The following is an 18,388-nucleotide window of genomic DNA, read 5'->3' on the forward strand; positions in this document are numbered from 1 at the left end:
ATGAACACATTTGGAATTATGTAGTAAACAAAAAAAGTGAATTAACTGAGACACGTTTCATATTGTAGACTTTTTTTTTTTTTTTAAATTGCCACCCTTCTATATCGCCCTCCTTAAAACATATGTAGTCATTTAAACATGTTTTCTTTGCTGCATAGTTTCACACATTTTTCTAATATATTTGATGTCTACAATGTAAAAAGTAGTAAACAAAAAGCAACAACAAAAATAAAAAATCATTCCAAACCTTTGACTGGTAGTGTAGTTTTCATTTAGCTTTAGCGTCATTCCTGTCCATTTTAAAACGCGTGTGTTTTATTTTGAAAGAAACGCGGAAGCATACAGACTTCCCGCAGCGCCGCTTCGAACAGGACAGGCGGGACTGATCGAGCCACCGACCGACCGACCGAAGAGGGGGAGGAGGAGGAGGAGGAGAAACTCCACCGACAGCACAGACACGCCGAGCACATCATCATCATCATCATCATCCCGGTCCGACCCAGTCTGTCTGACACCTTGCCGCGACTGGAACCCGAGTCGAACCCAGAAGGCCAGTAGGCGGAGCAGAAGACTTGTTACCCGCCTTGCGGCGACTGTTTTCCGGACTCGAGCAGCATGCAGCCGCGCTCCCAGCTCGCAGGGCGACCAGGAGCCGCAGCTTAGAGTAAAACTCCGCAGCGCAGCACCAGGTGAGTTGGGTCGCCTTTGACCCAAGTTCGGAACGATGGCGACACTATTTTATTTTATTTTATTTTTTTTTGGGGGGGGGGGGGGGGGGGGTAGGGTTAGCGTTTTTGAGATGTTTGCTGTTGTTTCTGGCTGCCCGGTCTTCTTCCTCTTTCTTTTTCTGCCCGTCACACACTTCTGTATCCTGACTCGACCTTTAGAACTGAAAATAAGTTAAAGCGGGTTTTGTCTAGTTCACTGTTAATTAGAATATGATTGATTAAACTTGATTAATTCATTTAACTTAGGGCGCCACACCCAGGTGCCCTGTTTGCCAACAGGTGCGCAGGCCTCTGTCTTTTTTCTTTGCGGTGTGTTCAGTTTCATTCAAATTGAGTTTTTCTGAATCCACTCGCTGCTCGGTAATCGTTTTCCATCCACTCTCCGTGTTCTAACACGCATTTAACCCCTTTGGAATAATACAGTACGTACAGTCAGGGTCAGAGGTCAAGCTCGCATACACTCACACAGTGCTTATCGAATCAAAAACTAATCAAATACCAATCGATGAGTCAAAATCTCAATAATCTTTCATATAATTTCGCTGCACAGCAGAATTCACCCGTCACCGTCGTCCCGGACGACGTTTAAGCCGTTTACGACATTTGTGTCACTTGTGATGATGTTAAATGAGTACTTAGGAGGAGCGTTTCTTTCTTCGGCAGGCGATAAAATAATAAAACATTAAATAAACATTAAAGTAATGAGATTTTAATTAGACATCAGCACAACAACATGAAAAAAACAAAAAAAACAAAACACACAGAGTGGCAGGTGTTGCTTTGAAGCGGCATTTATTGAACGGGGGGAAATTACCTGAAAACCAAATTACAGCAGCAGCAATGACACTTCAGGTCAGTCGGAGAGGAAAAATCTAACCACCCATATTTGAGAGGTTTTTTTTCACCTGTTGCTGCTGAGTTCCAGGTCAGTCGGAGGTCACAACTGCAGTTCTGCAGTAAGTTCTCGAAACAAATGAAAAAAAAAAAAACAAAACAACAAATGCCGTTTGAGCGATTTTTTAAACGGTAAAGGTGTCTCAACATGGAGGGAGCCCAAATTCTGAGATAATCCGGTGACTATCAGTGCAGCACGGAAGTGAAACAAATAATTCAGGGCGGGGTGGAATTTATCATTGAAATGTCTTTGAAAAGCATCATGTGGGTGGAAGAGTGAAGAAAAAAATAAGACAATTTCAAACTGGGTTTTAACTCATGAAGCAACCTGGTCAGAGAGTCGTTTGTGTTGTGACGGTTTTAGTGAGAGACGCTGACGCTGAAGTTGCCACTCGGCACCATTGTGATTTATTTTACGTCTTTGTTAACCGTCGTGAAAAGGAAACATGGTGCGCGAGACACGTTCTTAGCGCCCCCTGTAGGACAGAGGAGTTGCCTCACTTTGTGTGCTTGGGAAATACTTTTCACACATTTCTGTAGACGAATCTTGCGGTTTTGTGCCCTTTGAATTGACAGGCGGCTGAAACTGACTGCGTATGGAATCACGGGAGTGCCGAAATGAAAAATAAATAAGTAAAAATAAATAAATAAATATAAAGAGGAGTAAATAAATACAAATTTAAAGGCAAGGTGTCTTTCCCCTTTTGTCCTTGTGTGAGACAAATGGAAAAAGCAATGACAAAAGTTTTTGCCTTTGCCTTTTTACCGTCTGGTAAAAGCCGGCTGAGACGTACCATGAACCCAGGGAGTGCTGGTGGAACTGCGCCTAAGGAGCTAGCTATGCTAGCCATGGAGCCATCGGGTATCGACTACTAATCCTGGTGGGAGAGCCCCGCTCACACCCGTCTGCTTGCCTTTGCTTTTACCAGACGGTAAAATTTGTATGAACGTTGATTTTGTTCATTTATTTTCAATGTTGGCACTCCTGTGATTCCATAACTGCAGTTATAAATGAGGCTCTTCACAAAAATTCAATTATTCCTCCAGTTCATCATATTTCACCATCAACGCTTTTTGTCACCGTCAGCGTCAACGGTCTTTGAATGAGTGATCATGTCTTCCAACAACAATTAAAGTTTATTCATGTCCTCTGCTACGATCCCGACTTACGACGACTGCATTCCGACAAAAGAGCGTCGGAGGTCTGGGCAGAGGTGCTTGAGGAAGGGGCGGAGTCACCGCCACCTGAGTCTGGCGACGCTGCAGTTTGATCGGAGGATGTTTGTCCGTCCCATCAGCCGGCACCCCAGAGCTGATGAGAAAAGTCCCTCGTTCACTTCTCCTGCTGGCTCCGCCTCCCAGGAAGCGAGAGCTCAAGCTATAAGCCAGCCCATTGTGATGTCACAAACGGCAGCGGCACCTGGACCAGGCTAGCGACAGCGGCCCCCAATTTTTGTTTTGTCTTCGCCAAACACCGCGGGAAGGTGCAGCAAAGCTTGATTTTTCTCACAGATGACCCTAAACAGAGGGCTAAACACTGTGGATGTGAAGCTGCTCCACAGATCTGAAACCGGGAGGACTACGGGAGCTTTTGAGGGACCTTCCTGGTTCCTTGAGGTCCTCCAGTGGGAAGTGCTCTCACTGCTCGGCCAGCTGGACCCACACTGCTGGTGCTGGTGGTGGTGCTGGTGGTGCTGGTGGTGCTGGTGGTGGTGGTGACCAGTCTTCATTCCTCAAAACGGGACGCTGGCTGTTGTCTTGCTTCTGGTTCTGCTCGAGAACCGAGGACAAGGTGCGCGCTTGCAGGGCATTCCTGCAGATGTGCGAGTGAAACTCGGCGAGGGACTCAAAGTCTTCTCACTATTGCTCACCACATCCTCCGCTTCACAGCCGCAGGCGAGGCTGCAGCTTGAATTCACCGCTGTGGGAAAAAAGTGAGCGAAATGACAAGACTTCAAAGAGTTTCAAAATTTCTCAAGCTGCGGCCGTCGTTTTTGCAATTTTGGCAGTCGGTCAGCACCGCTGTTTGCGAGTCCAAACTCGACAGGAAGCAAAAGTGACCTATTCCCAGTCCCTCGGTCCGCCGTGTTCCCATGTTATATTCTGCAGTCACCTCCGGGAGCTTCCTCAGTGCGGCGCCGGGGCCGGCAGGAAGTGGAGCTGGGGGGGGGGGGGGGGGGGCAGGGGGCGAGACAACCTGCCAAACAAGGCGTAACACCTGATGAAAACGTGCTCGGCCTGCCAGAGCCTCTGAATCTGCCCCAAGTTGACGCGTGCTCAGGGAACTGCAGGCTAACCAGAAGTACAGGAGAAAACAGGCTCACTGTAACCAGAGAGACGGCGCCGCGACAGCAGAATTACAGCAGCGACACAGAGCTCTCAAAGCAAAGGTTCCAATTGAGGAAAAATAATAATAGAATAGAATTAAACTGACTTTAAAGGGGTCGTTCAGCTGAATAATCAATCATCCGCTGCTCGTCACCGTCACCGTGGGTTCAGGCTCCGGAGACACTGTTCTAACACACACAACCATCCTGGAGTTGGACGGAGGAAGAGTGAAAGTCAAAGGCTGTGGCTAATGTGGCCCAACAAGGTTGTTTCAATCACTCCAGAACTGAAGAAACATGCAAAACTCCCCCCCCAAAAAAACAGTGGTTTTCAGTTTGAGTAGGAGAGCACGGTCGCTGAACTTTGGTCATTATTCCTCCCCAGGAGCAGAAATGCTGGCACGTTGTGTTGTTCTTCTCTTTTAGTTCTATATTGAGTGAAATGAAATGAAACTCTTTATTTCTACCGTTGGACTAATTGGCCGCCGTATCTATTCATCGTTGGTTCAATGATTGATGTTGAAAATAAATAAATGAATAAATGGTCCAAATCAAAGAAAGGCGTTCCAGTGACGGTGGTTCAGTAAGAGCAAAGTGTGAAGGTCCTCTTGCGACATCCCTCCGGCGATCTTGTCAAACCGCAGCAGCAGCAGCAGCAGCAGCAGCAGCAGCAGCAGCAGCGGCAGCAGCAGCTGTAAGAGACGTGCTGCCTCTTCACCGCCATCTGCCTCTCTCCTCAGCGGCCTCGTCACTTCCTGCTGCTTCGAAACACGTCTGGAGTGTGTGTGTGTGTGTTGAAAAAACCCCCACGTGCACTGGACTGGGCCATCATCTGCACAGCTTCCGGGTTGGAAGAGGCCTCGGCTCGCCCTCATGGAGGCCAGAGGGAAGTACGACTTCAACGCCACGGCCAACGACGAGCTCAGCTTCCGCAAGGGCGACACACTAAAGGTCGGCCCACCTCGGCTTTTGTTTTTCTTTTGTCGTTACCTTCAGAGTTGGTGTTGAAAATGTGTGTGTGTGTGTGGTGTGTGTGTGTGTGTGTGTGTGTGTGTGTGTGTGTGTGTGTGTGTGTGTGTGTGTGTGTGTGTGTGTGTGTGTGTGTGTGTGTGTCAGATCTTGAGCCCAAAGGACGACTGGTACAAAGCTGAGATGAACGGACACGAAGGATACGTGCCGCAGAACTACATCGAGATGGAAACTCCCAGGTCAGAGGAGACGCGGACTGCTCGTCCAATCACAAACCAGTGCAGGTTTACGTACTCTGTGTGTGTGTGTGTGTGTGTGTGTGTGCAGGTGGTTCAAGGAGAACGCCAGCCGCACCGCCGCCGAGGATCTGCTGAGGAACAAAGGTGTGGGAGAGTTTGTGATCCGAGGCAGCCAGAGTTCGCCGGGGGAATTCTCCATCTCTGTCAGGTGACAAGCGTGGTGTCAGCAGCATTTGGATGTTATCACACACACACACACACACACACACACACACACACACACACACACACATTCAGTGGTCATTGAGTTTTTTCTGTTTTTTGGAGTTCCTGTGTTGCGCAAGTTTCACACACCAAGCCGTGTCAGTGCTCCACTCTTGAGAAGTTGGGCACTAAAATGCACACGCACACGCACACACACACACACACGCACACACACACACACACACACACAAACACGAATCTTCTCGACTTCAAAACTCAGCTCTCATGCTGCCGCCGCCCACATTGAAAAGCGTGATATTTCACCATGAAGCAGCAGTTAAAGTGCAACTCCTGTCTGTTAGGATGTCGGTAATCACTCTGCTCACTCGCCTTTGCACAGAGATTTAAAGCGTGACTCACTGTGGTGCCTGCCGGCGCTGCAAACTGTGCAGGGCATCGCGTGTTTACACACAGGAAGTAAACAGACGGGGCTTCGTCTCGTCGCTGCAGGCTGAGAAACGGTGCGGTTCTTTTTCTGGGCCAACAGAGCCAACAGAGGGCCGCGCAGACACTTGTGACCATGGACGTATTATACGACCACTCTGAAGGCACTCCGAGTTTCCCCGGTGGCCATCTGTGGTATTGTAGAAACAAAATTCTTTTAAGGCCCAAAAGTGTTTTTTCCAAAAGCTGTCATCCTCAAACAAAGCCCTCCGCCATCGCTTCCATTCATCCCGGCGCACTCTTGCTGATGTTAAGCACTACTTGCACTACTCTGGTGTAGCACCCATCTCGAGACTTCAGCAAAGTCGGCTTCAGGGTCCAGCATTCACAGCCATAGGGGAGAACAGGTTCTACCGTTGCAGACAAGAGGCTGGTTCTGATTCTTCGGGGGAGGTTGGAATTCCATACATTGGCCATGTCATTCAGAGCCTTCCAAGCAAGCAAGCAAGCACTTTACCCACCCCATCAGTTGAGTTCACCCATGAGCCCAGGGACTTGAAGTCCCTGACTCGGCACAGCACCTCCACGGGTGGAAGTTCTGGAGCTGTGTTCTAAGTGATGTTCTCAGTTTTCTTGGCGTCTAGCCTGAGGCCAACACTCCAACTCCACTCTGTCCAGGAGTTCCTGTGCTTGTTCAGAGTGCAGGCTGGTGCCATACAAAAAAATAAATGATTTATATTAAAATTTTCTAACGTACATTTTTAAGTCATGTACTTTTAATCTTTTGTATAACATTTCTAAAAGGGCCAGAAGATCCCCAGAGAAAACTTTATTCCCAGCTGGTTCTGATTGGCTGATGTGTTCTGATCCACCGTGCTTCCCGTCGCCTCCGCCAGGCACGAGAGCGACGTCCAGCACTTCAAGGTGATGCGGGAGGCCGGCGGCCAGTACTACCTGTGGTCCGAGAGGTTCAGCTCCCTCAACAAGCTGGTGGACTTCTACAAGACCAGGTCCATCTCCAAGACCAGGGAGATCCACCTCAACGACGGCCTGGCCGGCAGCAGGAGCCCCATGATGGCTGCCTCGGTGAGAGTCAAAGCTCGCCAGCTGCCTCTGGTGTTCGCTGGCCGTGACGTAGCTTTTAATCCACTTCCTGTTGTTGTGTTCCAGGTCAAAAGGGGAAGTTTGCCCGAGCAGCGTAACGCACCTGCAGCTGTCGTTCACACACAGCGCAGGGTGTCGGACCAGCCGCACAACCAGCTGGTACACAACCTGTCACGTGACCCATCTCCTCCCTGGAGGAGCAGGAGGAGGAGGAGATGATTTGTTGGAGATCTTCTTTCTTTTCCGCAACACACAGTTTATTTTTTTTTCTGTGTGGCTGTGCAGATGAAGCAGCCAGGCCTGGAGGAGCGAGCTCACACCATCGGTCACACGGCAAGAAGCAGCCCAGTCAGCTTTGGCAACCAGGCCCCCAAGGCCATGTCCCTCCCCCAGGTCAGCACACTGGGAAACTCTGATACACGTAGATATTTATATCTATGTATATTTAGAAATATTTATATATATATAAATATATGTATAAATACATATATATATATATTGTATATATATGTTTATATATATATGTATATTTCCTGTACTTCTGGCTAACTACATCTCCATGCATGACCGTCTCTTGTTTTTCTGCCTTCTGCCCCACAGAGGGCGCCCTGCCTGCAGGTGAGGGCACTGTACGACTTCCTGGCGGAGGAGGATGACGAGCTGGGCTTCCGCGTGGGCGACATCATCGAGGTGCTGGACCGCTCCGACGCCTCCTGGTGGAAGGGGAGGCTGCGGGGCATCAGCGGCCTGTTTCCCGCCAACTACACCGTGCCCATGTGACGGTGCGCCTGAAGAGCTGCGACTGGGGAGGACCACGAGCAAAACATCAACAGCAACCATCTTTCATCCATGGGGGACTTTTCTGTCACTTCCTGCTAAGACGGAGGCGCAGGAAGTTGTGTGAAACCAGAAAGAGCTGCTGCTGCAGGAGGGAAGCTGCGCTGCGACTGCAACCAAGAGTTGACTGTAAACAGTTCCAGATCAAGTTTTTTTGAAAGTTTTGAATGTTTTTTTTAAGAGGATTTTTTTTAATACGTGTGTCTAAAAGATGACAATGCAAAACAGAACATAGATGTGTGCCTCATTTTATGCTAATTAACCAAGAAATTCCATAAGAATTTCATCACTGCTTCATTCATTTTAATCCTCTGGTGGAACCTGAGATAAAGTCCTTTTTCATTAAAAAGGCAGATTTCTGACTCAGTTGTGTGTGAGTAATTAATTTCAAACATTCAAAATAAGAGTTTTTTTGTTTTTTTTTTTAATTAACACTCATGTCTGCAGTACAGACTGCCTCCCGAGGTTTGTGACCACCTGCCTTTTAGCAGGAGGCTGTAAACAGAGGGTTAAATGTGCATTTTGAGGGGAATCTAGAGCTTCTTTTTTTATTTGTTTCATTAATTCACGTCATCAAGCTGCTCCACTGGAGTCTAAGATGGACAGATAAATGACCTGAAATGAGCAGAATATGTGGTCTTTAAAAATACAACCCAGTTAGATGATTACATTGTTTATTCTATTTTGTCACAAAAACATGACAATTTTCTGACTTTCCCTGACTTTCATGTTAAAAGCCACCAAAAATGATTTTAATATGAAAGTCAGGGAAGCAGGAAGTCTCCCCGCAACATTTCAAGCTTGACTCCTCCCCCTGGCTCCGCCCCGCCCCCCCACTGCCCGGCTCTCACCTCAGCAACCTGGCCCACCTGGCGGCACAGGTGTCGCCGCGCTGGAGAGCCGCGGATCGGCTGAGGGGAGGCGGCTGGAGGTGCGGAGGACTGGCGCCGGCCCGCCATGGCGGACTCCCAGCTGCGGTGCCTGGATGACGAGCACGTCAACGAGAAGATCCCGGAGTCCCGGCCGGAGTTCTACTACAGCGAGGAGCAGCGCGCGGCGCTGGAGCAGCTGCTGCGGAGCGGCGACGGCGCCTTCAAGATGCGCCTGAAGGAGGACAACATCCGGGACTTCCTGTCCGCCAGGGAGGTGCGCCTCGTACGCGACACCTTCCAGGAGTACCGGGCCGATGGGGACCCCGAAGCCGGGGACCCGGACAAGTCCAGGGGCCCGTCCAGCGCCGACTCCGGGGTGCACTCCACCTACTGGCCGCAGATGTCCGACACCGAGGTGCCGCCTCTGGACATCGGCTGGTCGGCCAGCAGCGGCGTGTACAAGGGGGTGACCCGGGTGTCCGTGTACACGCACCCGCCCAAAGAGTCCGGCCCGCACATCAAGGAGGTGGTGCGGAGGCTCATCCAGGAGGCCCAGAGGGTAGATATGTTCTCCCACAACCAATTACACCGAGCACTGAGGAAATGTCGACTTTTATCCAGTTTGGGGTTTAGTTCTATTCTGATAATACTTCCTTGGCTACTTATACTTTATAGCAAAGGCAAAACAAAACAAACAAAACAAAAACAAAACAACAAGAGCAAAACAAACCTACTTCTACTCCTGGACATTCGTCTTCATTCAAAACAACCATTCAAACGTTGGGGAAGATTTCTGAGCACTGGTTTTCCCGCTGACCCTGGGGGAAAAGCCACGTTCACATCTCCACCTCAACATGTACCAAAGAAAAGATTTTGCTTTCTAAATAGCATGTGGCTGGTGGTCACATGACAGAGGGCCTCAGGCCAGGAGCTCTTAATGACACCTTAAACACGTCTGTTCAGCAGCCTTTAAAACAAACAGCGTTGAAACAAAGATCTTTTGCATTTGGAGGAGTTGCTGGGATTTAAGCCTTTTTTTTTTCTGTTGTGACTTGGCACAAAAATAAAAAAAAAATGAGTGAGGCAGCGTTCTTTTCCTTTTTGTTTTTTCTTTTTTGTGTGTGGAAATTTCCAGTCGACCAACGGCAGAAAATAGCGGCGGGAGTTAGCGAAGTAGCACGTCCGAGATCGGCGCTAAGGTTTTTTTTTTTTTTTTGAAGGAGGAGGAGGTGGAGTCTTTATTTGAAACGTTACAGGAATGTAAAACCGGGCTGTTGGGACAGGTTCTGGTTCAAACCCAGGTTCAAGCCCCAAGATCATAAAAATATCACACTCATGGATTCACGAGGGTAGAAATTAAAAAAAAATAAATAAATAAAAATTCCTGCTGTTCCTAAGGTGCAGTGACGAACCCCGTCTAGCCGGATTTTTCCAAGATGTCACAAAATGCGTGGAACCGAGCCGGCGGCGTCCACCGCGAGCTCCAATGGGAGGCCGAGGAGAAACAGGCTGTGGCAAGCTGAGTCACGCGCAGCCACGACGGAGGCGCTAAATGTCAGCTCGGATCAGGACACGCCAGCTTTTCAGCCCCGAGCGGTGTTGCAGATGCCTGGACAGCAGCCAGGTTCTCCTTCAGGTTCCCTCGCCCACTCGGAGGTTCCCATGCCGCTTTCTGATTGGCCCGGTTGGGGCTTGGACAAGCTGCCGCGGCGGCGGCGGCGGCGGCGGCTTCAAGTTCGTTTCAGTTCAGTTTCAGTTTATTTTACAAATCAATTACAATACAAATAACATTTGATGAAAGAACTTTTTTTTTTTTTTTTTTTTTTTTTTTAAAAAACGGGACTCCACAGAAGCTCCTACAGCTTTGTGAACAGGGACCCAGACACCACACAACAACCATAAATCACAAATCAATTCCCCATTTCCACCCAAATCCAACCCAACCCAAAACCCAAAACCCAAAACCTCCTCAGATACAAAGATACTCACGCAGACACACACAACACATCAGACACTAACGCATGAATACACCTCAATGAATGCATTCATACGCTGAAGAGAGAAGTTCATCATTTTAAATCCTCGCTTGAGCCTCTGCTTCCTTGGACTCTGCCACGCGCTTTAAGCGCCAACCCTCCGTATTTCTCCACGGTTTACAGGAGCTGAATGTGAGGCCTTAATTGCCGCGTGATCACATGACCAGATCGCTCCTCGCTGTAAGGAGGTGAATCATCTACACAGCGTTTACAACATGCGTGATGAGACTTTATTTGTTTGCCATGTCCTTGCGCCAAACTTCTCTCCGTACTTTGGACCAAGCTGAGCCGCGGGCCAGCGGACGCGACTCCCAACTGGACCCGACTCCCAACTGGACCCGACCCCCCCCCCTTTGAAAGCTAATTTTTGAGCCACGGTTAAATAATCCTGTTATTGCCGCCCGCCGCTATCTCTTTTAAAAGGCTGTAAAGTCATTACAGTGGACAGCAGTTAGTAGTCCCAGCTGCTGGCGCTGGGTTCTCACACGTCACATATTTGGGGCAGTGTCTCGTGGCGCAATAAAACAGAGAGTCCGAGTGATGCCGAAGCAGATTTCTTTTTATTTCTATTTTTTTTAAACGCTCGGATGTTTTAATCTCAGCACCTCGCCAGCTGTTGTGTGAAGTGGCTGTAAACGCCAGGTTGTCTGACCATCTGCAAAAAGCCGTAGTTAGCTGTTTAGCTTAAATTAGCGTCCACCGGTCAGTCCTCACCGGAGGCCTCCTCACTCTCTGCAGGTTCTTCTGGAAAGTTCCGCGCTGTTTCGGTCTTGTTTTGTTCCGTGTACTGGTGTCAGAAATGTTCAATTTCAGAACGCAGTGAACTTGTGTTGTGAAATGACCACACTGCTTCTCAAAGTTAAAACTTTATTGATCCATACGGGAGGAAAAAAAGAAACGAGAAAAGGATGTAATCATTAGCGCTCAGGTTAGAAAGCTGAGGTTTGCACACAGCAGTCATTTCTCATTTTGAACGCCAAGCGGTCCTGTTGAAACCATTCAGACACGTCTTTGCACCTTGAAATTGCGGCCGTTACTGGTTCCATCTTTTAAATTGTACTCCCCAAAGTGTTTAATCTGCCGGAAAAACAAGTTCTTGCTGCGGTTCGTTCACTCTGTGGATGAGCATCACGTTCCTCAGAAGTCACTGCCGCGCTGCCATTGTTCTCCCCTGTGGCGGCCAAACAAAACCAGCGGCTCCTGTTACTGCAGAATGTAGGTTAGCACACCGGATGGCAGAGAGAAAGTCAAACGAGTGAGGAAGGGGGGGTGGGAGGGGAGGGGGGGTGGTGAGGTGTAAATAGCTCAAGACTGTCGGATGGATTGACTGAGGAACTAAAGAAGCTCAAAGTTTGAAACGTTTTGGTGTCAATGGTCGTTTGATGTTGAACAGAACCCAGAGAGTTTTTCCTGATGTGAAATATGAAACCCTGCCTTCGCAACAGTCCTGCACCAGCGTGGTAACGCTTCATGTGTTTATACTTCCTGCTCGATGTGTTAACCTGTACACAAAATCACGATGTACACCAGGTGAAGACCGAGCACTGACCTCAGGATTTGAAGTGACGCAGAAAGGAAATCGAATCGTAACAAAAAAAAAAAAAAAAAAATCAGTTTTAGCATCAGCATTTCTGGCAATAAAGACTGTGAACACACATGGTGTGACAGCTCACCTTGTGACAAACAGGCTGAACCTGTTGGCAACAAGCAGATTGTTGACGCGGTTTTCAATACATATTGTCAACTAGCGGAGTTCTATTAGCATGGAGCTCGGTCCCAGGGCTGCAGCTAACCATCATTTCTGTTGTCCACGAATCCATCGAATTCAATAAACACTGGCATTGACAGGGGCTGTAATTCACTCATTGCTGCCGTCAAGGAGCTTTTGATTTACAACACGCTCATTCCTTTTTATCAGCTCAAATTCTGAGAGTGATTTCTCCTGCCTGTCGGAGAAGCGGTACAGCGACCTGCTCTTCTTTCTCCAGGTGGTGGCCATCGTCATGGACCTCCTGACTGACCTGCAGATCCTGCAGGACCTGCTGGACGCCTCGGCGCGGCGCGGCGTGGCCGTCTATGCCGTCCTGGAGGCGCGGGGGGTGCCTCACTTCCTGGACATGTCCACGCGGCTGCAGATCGGCGCCACGCACTTGCGGGTGAGCCGATGCTAACCGCGCTAATCGGCCGCGACGCGGTGATGAGCGACAGTGGCTGCGTTTCCATCATAAGTTTTTTTTTTTCGCAAACTAAAAAGCAACGTTTCTAAAATTTCAACAAAATACAATTGCGATTTGGAGGTTTTTCCATTGAGTGGTGCGAAGCGCATAAAGCCGTACATTTGCTTTTGTTTGTTTACGTTTGTTTGCTGTCAAGACCGGGGGGCGAAGAAAAGTGTTTCCATGATACTTTTGCGATATTCCTCTCTTTGGATACGTCTGGAAAAACCTCCTCATGAGAGCCTCAAAACCTTTTAGTCGTATTTGAGAAGTTTTTCCAAAGTTTAACTGTTTCCATCACCAGTATTTTATTGCGATATTTTGCTTCTGCGCAATTCTCGGGGGTGATGGAAACGCAGCTAGCGTGCAGTTTAGCGAGTGCAAATGTTGCGACACGAGCCGCAACGCCCACCTGTTTGTTTTCCTTTGTTGCCAGGTTCTCTTTTAAAAAACAACAACAAAAGAAACAAAAAACTCCACAGATGATTCACCAACTTTTTTTTCTTCTCAATTCTGTCTTTTATTTTCTTAATCACACCTTCAGACAGCCCTCAGCCAATGAGACGCTGTAAACGTGAGCTGGCGGCTGCTCGCAGGTTCCAACTCGTTATCAACAGTTTTGTTTCAGATTTTCCTCGTCATTTCCAAACGCAAGTCTCTTTTGCAGAAAAATGGGTCAAAACAAAAACAAAAAAACCCAACAGAATTTCTTTGTTCACTTCGGCTCATAATGAGCCGTTTTCCAGCCTGGTCGTCGCCATGGCGACCAAACCACTGGCCGCCGTGGTGTCACATGACCAGACTGTGAAAAGGCCCCCACCTCCGTCATCACTCATGTTACCTGGTGCTGATGTCAGGCTCCTCCCACTGTGTCCACTCTGTGTTCCCTCTGAGCAAACACAATGTGGCCGAGAAGCTTTTCCAAGCTGGGAGTTGTTGACTTTGCCCTGTCGCGGTGTGACGCCAGCGTTTGACTTGGCATCCCGGCCCAGTTTACTCAGCCGGGCTGCTGTCGTCCAAAGCAGGTCAGCTGTGCGTAACAAAGCGGATGTTTTCTTTTTTTTGTTTTTTTATCCCGGCAGAACCTCCGTGTGCGCACGCTGAAAGGCGCTGGGCTGGCGCTGTCGTTTGGAAAGCTGCCCGGCTCGCTCAGTTCCAAGTACATGCTGGTGGACGGCGAGAAGGTCCTGTTTGGCTCCTACAGGTGAGGAGAAGGTCCCGCAGAGGAACTGCTGCACACACTTCGACATCTGTTTAATCATCCACCCGCATCCCCTAAACAAATGCAAAGTACATGTTCAGGAAACAGCATACACCAAATTATTATGCAAATTGTGCTTAAGTGTCATAAAGGTCATTGTTTTGGGGGGTTTTCCAGTGAAACTCATAGATGGTATTCATTGAAAATATCATTTGCATAATAACTTAAAACGCAGTGTATTTAGCCCTCTGTTTACAGCCTTCAGTTTAAAAAAACGGCCCTTTTTTCCACCTTCCACGCGATTGGAAAGGGACTCAATTGAGGTGGGCGGAGCCAAGACCCAGTGGCTGGGGGTATGGCGTGAAACTAGGTATCTGAGCCCCTTGTGACGTCACAGGATTACGTGCATCCCATCCGCTAACGGAGGTGGGAGAGGGTTTATGACCAATACTGTATGCAAACTTCAGGGGGAGCTCTTCAGATGTTTTTGGTTCTGTGGTTGGTTGTGTTCTCATCTTAGAAGAAGCTTTTGCTTAGTTTTCTGAACTCTTTGAACGCAATTGCAGCGATCCAAAAAGCAGCACCTGCCTGCCTGCCTGTCACTTCTGCTCTGAGGCTGTGTGACGGCTGAGACAGAAGCCAGTGGTGACTGTAAACTAGTTAATACCTGAGGAAAAACTGTAGAATGTTTGGTAAACAGCGGGCAGAAGTTGTTGCCCCTGTTTGCAGCAACAAAGATCATCATCGCTGTCACCATCATCCTCCTCCGTTTCAGTTCTGTGCCAGACTGAAACTGACTTGGCCACCTGTAAACTCCTGATGAGGGCAGAAAGCAGAAGTGGTGCAGCGGTTTCGGTTTGATTCATCTCGTTTCTCAGTAATGACTCAACAAAGACGAGAGGCCTCACGCCTCCTGACGATGGCCGACTGCATCTCACTTCTCAGCTGTTACACAACCAGCAACACAACTGCACACACTACCACAAGTTTCCTTCCTGTTCCGCCAGGTAGCTCGGAATGCTGGTTATTATCCAACAATGCTTTTCTGTGTTGGAACAATGTCCTCCTCTTGTGTCTGCGTAGCAAAGATAGCACTTTAGCCCGTTGATAGATACAGTAGATAGATAGATAGATAGATAGATAGACAACGCAGCTGTCCCAGTCTCTTGGAGAAGACACTACGCTCTCTGTCCAGTGTGTGGTGGAGAGGGTGGTCCTGGTTGTCCATGATGATGGAGAACAGTGTGTGGTGGAGAAGATGGTCCTGGTTGTCCATGATGATGGAGAACAGTGTGTGGTGGAGAAGATGGTCCTGGTTGTCCATGATGATGGAGAACAGTGTGTGGTGGAGAGGGTGGTCCTGGTTGTCCATGATGATGGAGAACAGCGTGTGGTGGAGACAATGGTCCTGGTTGAACATGATGATGGAGAACAGTGTGTGGTGGAGAAGATGGTCCTCGTTGTCCATGATGATGGAGAACAGTGTGTGGTGGAGACGATGGTCCTGGTTGTCCATGATGATGGAGAACAGTGTGTGGTGGAGACGATGGTCCTGGTTGACCATGATGATGGAGAACAGTGTGTGGTGGAGAGGGTGGTCCTGGTTGTCCATGATGATGGAGAACAGTGTGTGGTGGAGAGGGTGGTCCTGGTTGTCCATGATGATGGAGAACAGTGTGTGGTGGAGAGGGTGGTCCTGGTTGTCCATGATGATGGAGAACAGTGTGTGGTGGAGAGGGTGGTCCTGGTTGTCCATGATGATGGAGAACAGTGTGTGGTGGAGAGGGTGGTCCTGGTTGTCCATGATGATGGAGAACAGCGTGTGGTGGAGACAATGGTCCTGGTTGAACATGATGATGGAGAACAGTGTGTGGTGGAGAAGATGGTCCTCGTTGTCCATGATGATGGAGAACAGTGTGTGGTGGAGACGATGGTCCTGGTTGAACATGATGATGGAGAACAGTTTGTTCAACGTCCTCCTCTCCACCACCGCCTCAAAAGTCTCTTGTCTGCAGCCAATGACACAGTCAGCCTTGTTCATCGGTTTGTTCAGTCTGCTGGTGTCACTGGCGGAGATGCTGATGCTTAGCTCAGCTTAGCATCAGCCGACTCCGGCTCACTTGGGTGGAGTTGTCAACCTTGTGTGTCTCCCCTCCAGCTTCACCTGGACGTCGTCCCGGATGGACAGGAGCATCGTCTCGGTGCTGTCGGGCCAGACGGTGGACTTCTTCGACCAGGACTTCCGGGAGCTGTACGCCGCCTCGGACCAGGTCGACCTCTACAAGGAGTTCAACATCACCAAGCCGCCCGTGCCGGCGCCGGCGCCCCGGCCGAAGGTGGAGTCTCGGCCGCCGGTGCCCGTGTCGGCGTCGCGCTTCCAGATCTCCGTCGACGACGCCAAGAAGGCGGACCTGAAGGTGCCGGCGCACAAATACCACAACCCCAAGTACTCGCTGGTGTTCGGGAACAACCGGGGCTTCACCGGTTCCCTGCAGGACCTGTCCACCGCCACCGACTCGCTCATTGGGGGGGAGGGCTTCCAGAGGAACGGCCTGTCCCACCCACAGGGCGGCGGCCAGGCGGCGCCTCAGGGCGCCTCAGAGGAGGGCGGCAACGACCAAGCATCGAAAGGAACCCCGAGCAAGAACCAGCCGGCGGCGCTGAAGAAACGCAGCTCCTTCAGACACTTCCTGAAGGGCAAAGCAGGGAACCAGGTGGCAGAGACCATCGAGGAGGGCGTGGTCACGCCACAGAGCCCCGCCCTGCCCTGCGGGACCCCAGAGATGTCCAACGGCGTGCTGTGCGCCGAGCTGGACGACACGTTTGAGCTCCTGGACAAGCCGGCGCCGATCAAGGTGCCCGTAGCGAAGAAGCCGGCCAAGGGCATTTCAAGGAGTTTGTCCCTGCAGACGCTGAACACCGGAGACGAGGACGGTACGTCGCACCGGGGAAGCAATTTTTTTTTGTAGCTTTGATCCTCCATCCTGGGCTTCCGTGAAGTTAGTAGGCAACAAACCTAAGAAAAAAATTTAAAAAAACCATTTAGCCCTCTGTTTGCAGCCGACTGCTAACGTGTTGGCTGTTAGCTACCTGCTACAAGTCACGTGCTGATGTTGGAGCTTCTGCATGGAATGATAATGCAGCCAAATACAAGGGGCGGAGCCATCGGCTGGCTAGGGGGTGTGGCACCGTTGTCGTTGCCCTTTGTGACATCACAGAGGGAAGACTTTCGACTAACGGGCAAATCTTTTCTCATTTCTGCCGAGATCGCCGACAGGACAGGGACATAGATTACTGTTAGAAAATGTCGTGAAAGTAGAATAAGAAGATTTTTTTTTCGGGCATGGATAAGTCGTTCCCACGACCATTTTTTCCTATTTTTTCTTCATAGTTTCCTAGTTTCCAACAAGTAGATGTCTGCTACTTGTTGCTGATAACTTGCGTGAAAGTATCGGTGAAATTCTTTTGTGTGTCTTTTTTTTTTCACCATCACTCTCCACCGGACTCACGCTGTTTATCTTGTCCTGATTGGCTGACAGGGCCGAGGAGCCGACGGCGGCACCAGAAGAAGAACTGCATCCAGTCTTAAGCTCTGGGAGCAGGACTGGTACTGGGACCAGGACCGGCACCAGGACCAGGACCAGGACCAGGACCAGATGGGTGGGACTGTTTTTTTTCTGTTTGTTTTTCTGGACGAGTGCCGAGCTGTGGAGGATGTGATGAGTCACCGGGCAGCAGGTCTCAGGTGACATCACCGCCCGTGTCGCCGGGTGAAAGTCCCTTGCTGTCAGTCACACTTTAACTCATCATGTGACGAAAACAGCCAAAGTGCCGACGGAGGCGGATTCTGCCGCTGCTGCGTTTTTCCGGCAACTTATTCGGCCTTTCCGCCTTTTTTTTTTTTCTTCCTTTTTTCTTGATAATCTGACACCCGGCTGAACGCCACGTGGCGCCGGCTGGTGGCGTGTGGGTGGATTACATCACATCAGGGCCGACCTGGTTGCCATGGAGGCAAGGAAAAGTGGTCACTCGTGCTTTTGTTTCCCTTCCCTGAGTGTCAGCCTGCGGGGCCGCTGTCAATAATGCAGGCGGGCGGCCCTGCGAGCGCGGCTGTTGTTCGTGTTGGAGGGGGGGGGGGAAACAAACAAAACAAAGCAAACTGACAGGGACTCGGAAACCTGCAGGGAAAAAAAAAAAAAAAAAAAATCTGTTGACTAGCCAGCAGGTGGCAGTGTGGAGTCACAGACTGGGACTGAACAGTGTCAGTGGAAGCAACCGAAGGACAACAGTGGCTGAACACGTTGACGAAAGCGATGC

At 49.6% G+C, this 18,388-nt stretch overlaps 2 protein-coding genes across 2 annotated transcripts; both read left to right on the forward strand.

The window, feature by feature from the left end:
• Positions 1-392: 392 nt before the first annotated feature.
• On the forward strand, positions 393-8,112 carry grap2a (GRB2 related adaptor protein 2a). Its single transcript, XM_076015714.1, has 8 exons — positions 393-689; positions 4,690-4,900; positions 5,066-5,157; positions 5,246-5,365; positions 6,702-6,891; positions 6,976-7,068; positions 7,195-7,302; positions 7,510-8,112. Exons 2-8 carry the CDS (start codon positions 4,823-4,825, stop codon positions 7,687-7,689), a joined length of 861 nt encoding a protein of 286 aa, XP_075871829.1. The 5' UTR covers positions 393-689; positions 4,690-4,822; the 3' UTR covers positions 7,690-8,112.
• A 481-nt stretch (positions 8,113-8,593) lies between these two features.
• On the forward strand, positions 8,594-18,202 carry fam83fa (family with sequence similarity 83 member Fa). The gene is made up of 5 exons (XM_076015712.1): positions 8,594-9,177; positions 12,643-12,810; positions 13,953-14,074; positions 16,230-17,005; positions 17,611-18,202. The coding sequence occupies exons 1-5, from the start codon at positions 8,704-8,706 to the stop codon at positions 17,658-17,660; spliced, it is 1,590 nt and encodes a 529-aa protein (XP_075871827.1). The 5' UTR covers positions 8,594-8,703; the 3' UTR covers positions 17,661-18,202.
• Positions 18,203-18,388: the final 186 nt, after the last annotated feature.

Source organism: Nelusetta ayraudi, unplaced genomic scaffold (assembly GCF_046127955.1).
Source record: "Nelusetta ayraudi isolate G7.1 ecotype Tasmania unplaced genomic scaffold, CSIRO-AGI_Nayr_v1 ptg000195l, whole genome shotgun sequence".
NCBI classification, from domain to species: Eukaryota; Metazoa; Chordata; class Actinopteri; order Tetraodontiformes; family Monacanthidae; genus Nelusetta; species Nelusetta ayraudi.